We start from the raw sequence: 5,122 nt of genomic DNA, 5'->3' as shown, positions 1-5,122 counted from the left end.
GTTATTTGTGAATGTCTGACTATAGGCGATTTCATAAAAGCAATTAGCAAATTCTTCAAACACATGACAAATCCTTTATTACTGTGCTTATAAGTGACATGGTTTACAGAAAACCAAATGTAATTAAATAACATCAACTTGAAATCTACCACCGACTCAAGATATACAAGTTATACTTGGCAAGGCAAAACTTCTCAAACACTAGGTTGTTTCTGGTGAAAGATAAATTTCCATTAAGTAATTTCAACATGTTTTTTTTTTTTTTTGTCTTACAGACAGTTCCTTTGGCAATAACTTCCACTTTAGCTTTTATTATATAAAAATATAACAAAATTTCATTATATACAAACATTACATTACACAATGTACAGGTTAAAAACACTAAGAAAATGGCAAGCTGCAAGAGAAATTAAAGTCAACAGCATGATAAGAAAAATTAAATGCTGCACACATTTCATAAAAATTACATTAACTACTTTTTTTTTGTTTGCAAATACCAAACAGTACCAATGTGATTGGAAATTAGCTTCCAACAACTTCATTTTTAAGGCACATCTTGCATATTTATATATACAACACTGAAACCGGTCAATAACTTAGGGGTTTCTCCAGAGTGACCTGTATATGTGTGTGAAGACATGCAGCATGAAATTACACATTTTCATTGGCTCCCTTTTTGGGGGACAGGTATCTTCCAGGGGGGGACTGGTAGAGGGGCACTCCGATCTCCTGCAGGTCTGGGAGCCTCCCTGGACGGGGAGGGGAGAGCAGAGTGGCTGTCCTGTCATAGTCTCTGTGTAGAACTTTCTCATAGACGCTCTGCAGCCCTACTGTCTTGGGCAGCTGGGCCTGGTAGTAATTGTCCCTGCGCAGAGGATCTCGAGGCAGGGACGTGCTCTTGCAGAAGGTGGACATCTGAGCAGGTGGGTGAGTCGAAGGATGTGCATTGGGGCCCCCACAGGATGGGCTCCAACAGCGGTCAGAATGGCCCAGGATCTTACACTCAGCAGTGCACGCCCACAATCCTAGCATAAAAAAGGAAAGAACATGATGGTTATTCCTGAGCGCGCGCACGCACGCACGCGCGCGCGCGCACACACACACACACACACACACACACACACACACACACACACACACACACACACACTGGTAAGCCTCCATCTTCAGAACGTGAGCCGGGTTAGGGCAGCAGAAAAAGGAAGGTGTGTAGAAAGATGAAAGGCACATTGATTGCTTCCTGCATACAAAGCCTGCCCATCCCTTCAGCTGGAAGAAAATTGATTACGCTAAGCAGACTTCCCTCCTTAGGTGGCCGGCAGCTCCGCTGCTTCTGCCTAACAGGATGGGTGTGTGTGCCTTGCTTAAGTGGTGGAGTTGCCTCTACTTGGCATTTTGAAATCGCGGTAGGAGGCCGGCCCAGATCTCGAGCAGGGGGAGGGAATGAAGTGTGGAGAGACCGCCAGGCTGGGGTCCCGGATTGAGCGGCGGCTAGCCGTGGGGGAGAGGAAAGAAGGCGGAGTTCACAGGGAGAGAAGAGTCCTCACCACTCTGCATGTGGTTGATGAGGTCCTTTTTCAGAGCGTCCCCGCTGATGTCCGAATCGCTGTCGTTGAAATCACTGTCCCCTTTGCCGCTGTCTTTGCCGCTGAACTTCTCCGCTTCCCGGCCGGAGATGGTGTTGAAGGAATGTCCCTTCCAGACCGCCACCGGGGCCGCCGGCTCCTTTCCAAACCCCGGGGAGGCGCCGTAGGGCTACAGCCGGGAACAAGGGGTGGGGGAAGGGGGAGAGGGTGTGAGGGTTGGGAGGGAAACAAGAAGGAAAAAAGAAAAACGAGTGCAACAGGTTAAGCGTCTCCCTGCCACGGCCCACCCCGACCCCTCCATTCTCCCTTCCCCCAGCCTGTCCGCGGAGCACGGAGGGGGGCGCCCAGCCGCGGGAAGGCCTCACCTCGGCGTGCGCGCCGCGGAGCCGCTGCTGCCCCTCGAAGTGACAGGCGCTTTCCCCAGTGGCGCTGCCGCCCTCCGAGCCCGGCACTTCGGCCGCGGCGACCGCGGGTGGGGCCGCGTCGGCCGCGGGGCTGCCAAAGGGCGCTTTGCCGCTGCCAGGGAAGGTGAGCACGTCGAACATGTTGGGCCTGGGCCCAGCTCCCCGGGCGGCCTCCTCCGGGGATCCGGGAGCCGAGGCTCCGCCGCCCGCCGCCCCGGGCCGCTCTTCCCGGAGGGCCCCCCCTTTGCGCACCTCCTTCTTGCGGCGGTTGCAGGTGGTGGCGATGGCGATGATGGCGGCCAGCAGCAGCGTGCAGCTCCCGGCCAGCACGATGATGACGATCAGCGGAGTGTCCCACTGTAGTGCAGGCCCCGCCGCCTCGAGCCTCGAGCCAGGCGGGCGCGATTGCTCCGGGCTCCCCGCACTGGCGGGCGCGCCCTGCCCGCGCCCGCCGCCTTCTGTAACCACGAAGCTGACCGTGGCGGTGGTGGAGAGAGGCGGGCGGCCGCCGTCGGATATGACCAGCAGCGCCCTGAACACGCGGCCCGGAGGCTCTTGCGAGAGGTCTCCGGTGAGCACGATCTCCCCCGTGCGGCGGCCGATGGCGAAGGCTTCGCGGGGTTCTTGCTGTTGCAGGTCGAATGCCAGCTCCCCGTTGACGCCGTCGTCCGCGTCGCGGGCCTGGACGCGGGCCACGGCCGTGTCCTTTGCGGTGCGCCCGGGGACGGCTACTTCTAGGGAACCATTGGCCGGTGCCGGGTGCACCAGGACCGGCGCATGGTCGTTCTGGTCCAGCACTCGCACTTGCACCAGAGCGCTGCTGGAGAGCTGCGGGGATCCGCCGTCGCTGGCCTGGATACGCACGTCGAGCTGGCGCAGCGTCTCGAAGTCGAAGCTGCGCAACGCGTAGATGGCGCCAGTAGCCGGGTCCACGGAGACGTAGGTGGACACCGCATCGCCGGAGCGGCCCACTTCGGCCTCTAATAGTCGATAGGTGACCTGGCCATTGCGGCCCAGGTCTGGGTCACGGGCGGCCACCGTGGCCAGGTAAGCGCCAGGTGGGTTGTTCTCACGTACGGAGACCTCGTAGACCGGCCGGGTGAAGAGCGGCGCGTTGTCGTTCTCGTCGCCCACGCGCACGGTGTAGGGCCTCACGGTGCGCAGCGGGGGCGCGCCGCGGTCCTCGGCCACCAGGGTCAGGTTGTACTCGGCGATGCGCTCGCGGTCCAGGGACGCCGCGGTCACTACCAGGTAGCTGCCCGCGTAGGCCGGCTGCAGCCGGAAGTGCTCGTGCCCATAGAGGGCGCAGCGCACCTGCCCATTGGCGCCCGAGTCCCTGTCCGAGGTGCTGACCAGCGCTACCAGGCTCTCGCGCGCCGCTCCTTCTGGCACGAGCGAGGTGGCTCCGGCCTCGGGGTTCCCGGCCCCGGCCCCGGCCGAGGCGGTCGCGTCGGTTCCTCCGAGCGCAGCGGCGGCAGCTGCAGCAGCGAAGGGTGAGGTGCCTGGTGCTCCGGGGGCGGCCAGAGGGGTGATGGAGATGTCCGGAGCGTTGTCGTTGACGTCGCGTATGCGCACGATGACCTTGCAGGTGGCGGAGCGAGGCCCGGGGCCTCGGTCTTGGGCCCGCACGTCCAGTTCGTAGGTGTCCTGGCGCTCGTAGTCCACCGGGCCGGCCAGGGTGAGGCGGCCGGAGCGCGGATCGAGCCGGAAGAGGCGGCGGGCCTCGGGTGGGGTGCGGGCGCCGAAGGCGAAAACCACGTCGCCGTTGGGCCCCTCGTCGGGGTCGGCTGCGTCCAGGTCCAGCAGCAGCGAGCCCACCGGCGCGTCCTCGGCCAGTTCTACCTCGGCCACGGCGCCTTGCGGAAAGGCCGGGCTGTGGTCGTTGGCGTCCAACACGCGCACGCTGAGGGCGGCAGTGGCAGAGCGCGGCGGGCGCCCCCCGTCCTGGGCCACCAGCTCCAGGCTGTAGGCGGCCTGGCTCTCGCGGTCCAGCTCCTGGAGCAGCACCAGATCGGCGCACTGCGCGCCGTCCGCACGCGTCTGCAGCTCCACTCGGAAGGGGCTGTGCGGCTCGGCCAGGCGCACGCTCTGCAGCCCGTTGGCCCCCACGTCCTCGTCCACCGGCACCTCCAGGGGGATGCGCGTGCCCACGGCCGCCCCTTCGGAGATCTCCACGGGGATCTGGGCCCGAGGAAAGCGGGGCGCGTGGTCGTTCACATCCCTCACCTCTACCTCCACGTGCACCAGCCGGAACTGCTCCTGGGAGAAGCTGACCACGTCGAAGGCCAGCACGCACTGGGGGGCCTGGCCGCACAGCTGCTCCCGGTCCAGGCCTGCGTCCCCGACGGTCAGCTGCCCGTCCCCCTCGCGCACCCGGAGCAGAGAGCTGTTGAATTGCTTCATCAGGCGGAAGCTTGTGTCTCCGGACACTTTCATATGCAGATCTTCAGCGAGGGTCCCGATGACCGTGCCGGGGGCATCCTCCTCGAAGGTGCTGTACCGGACTGTCTTGCTTTGCCCCACTGAGAGCACCCAGCAGAGGCTGAAGAGCTGCAAAGGGAAAAGACAAGGGGTGCTCCGGCGCCTCCCAGGACTCATGCTGCCAGCCCCAAGTGCTATTCCAAAAGGCTAAGGAATAGATTCCTTTCTGGTTTGCAGATCGGGGGCGTGAGTCCCAGGCTCCTGGGAACACACTCCAGCCCCGTGCGGGAGAAGTCTGCGAGCTGCGGTTCGCTCGGATCAGCCTGGCTCGGAGGACGCGCGGACCCGCCCTCACTCCGCGCCTCTCCCTCCCTTCTCCCGGCCAGAGCTGCGCCGCCGCGCGGGAGCCGCCTCACGCCTTTATAGCTGCCGATATGCAAATCGCTGGAGCCAGACAGCCAATGGCTGCCTTAGCCTAGCGCCGCCTTTCCTCCACCAGCCTCTGACAACCCTTTTAATGTGGAAAGGCTTAGGGGAGAAAACAAGAAATGAAAATCAGGAATCTTTCCTTTGTTTTTTGTTTTTTTTAACTCCGGCTCCCTCCCCTTTTCTGTCAGCGCCTTGCTTTTAGAAGAGTTGGCACAGGGCTCCGGAAGTAAAAGGAATGGATGGTTTTGTTAATTGTGCGCTTCGCACCCTTGCTCTGGTGCC

At 61.2% G+C, this 5,122-nt stretch overlaps 1 protein-coding gene across 2 annotated transcripts; it reads right to left on the bottom strand.

Moving 5' to 3' along the window:
- Nucleotides 1–50: 50 nt before the first annotated feature.
- Pcdh8 (protocadherin 8) lies at nucleotides 51–4,801 on the bottom strand. Of its 2 annotated transcripts, none has more exons than XM_042685740.1 (3): nucleotides 2,243–4,801; nucleotides 1,548–1,755; nucleotides 51–1,025 (listed from the first exon to the last, which is right to left on the bottom strand). In XM_042685740.1, exons 1-3 carry the CDS (start codon nucleotides 4,586–4,588, stop codon nucleotides 652–654), a joined length of 2,928 nt encoding a protein of 975 aa, XP_042541674.1. In that variant the 5' UTR covers nucleotides 4,589–4,801; the 3' UTR covers nucleotides 51–651. The 2 variants fall into 2 exon arrangements, with proteins under 2 accessions (XP_042541674.1, XP_042541673.1); XM_042685739.1 differs by having other exon boundaries at nucleotides 652–1,025; nucleotides 1,952–4,588.
- Nucleotides 4,802–5,122: the final 321 nt, after the last annotated feature.

The sequence above is a fragment of the Dipodomys spectabilis genome, unplaced genomic scaffold, assembly GCF_019054845.1.
Source record: "Dipodomys spectabilis isolate Male_0828 unplaced genomic scaffold, ASM1905484v1 ptg000095l, whole genome shotgun sequence".
NCBI classification, from domain to species: Eukaryota; Metazoa; Chordata; class Mammalia; order Rodentia; family Heteromyidae; genus Dipodomys; species Dipodomys spectabilis.
The sequence above is the reverse complement of the archived record's forward strand: the minus strand, read 5'-3'. Positions and strand labels throughout refer to the sequence as shown.

Excerpts from the sequence above, each read along its gene's own strand:
- Pcdh8 (XM_042685739.1), bottom strand. The coding sequence starts at position 4,588 with ATGAGTCCTGGGAGGCGCCGGAGCACCCCTTGTCTTTTCCCTTTGCAG. Across the intron at positions 1,756-1,951 it reads TCCGCGGCGCGCACGCCGAG|CCCTACGGCGCCTCCCCGGG; the intron begins GTGAGGCCTTCC and ends TCCCGGCTGTAG. Across the intron at positions 1,026-1,547 it reads CATCAACCACATGCAGAGTG|GATTGTGGGCGTGCACTGCT; the intron begins GTGAGGACTCTT and ends TTTTTATGCTAG.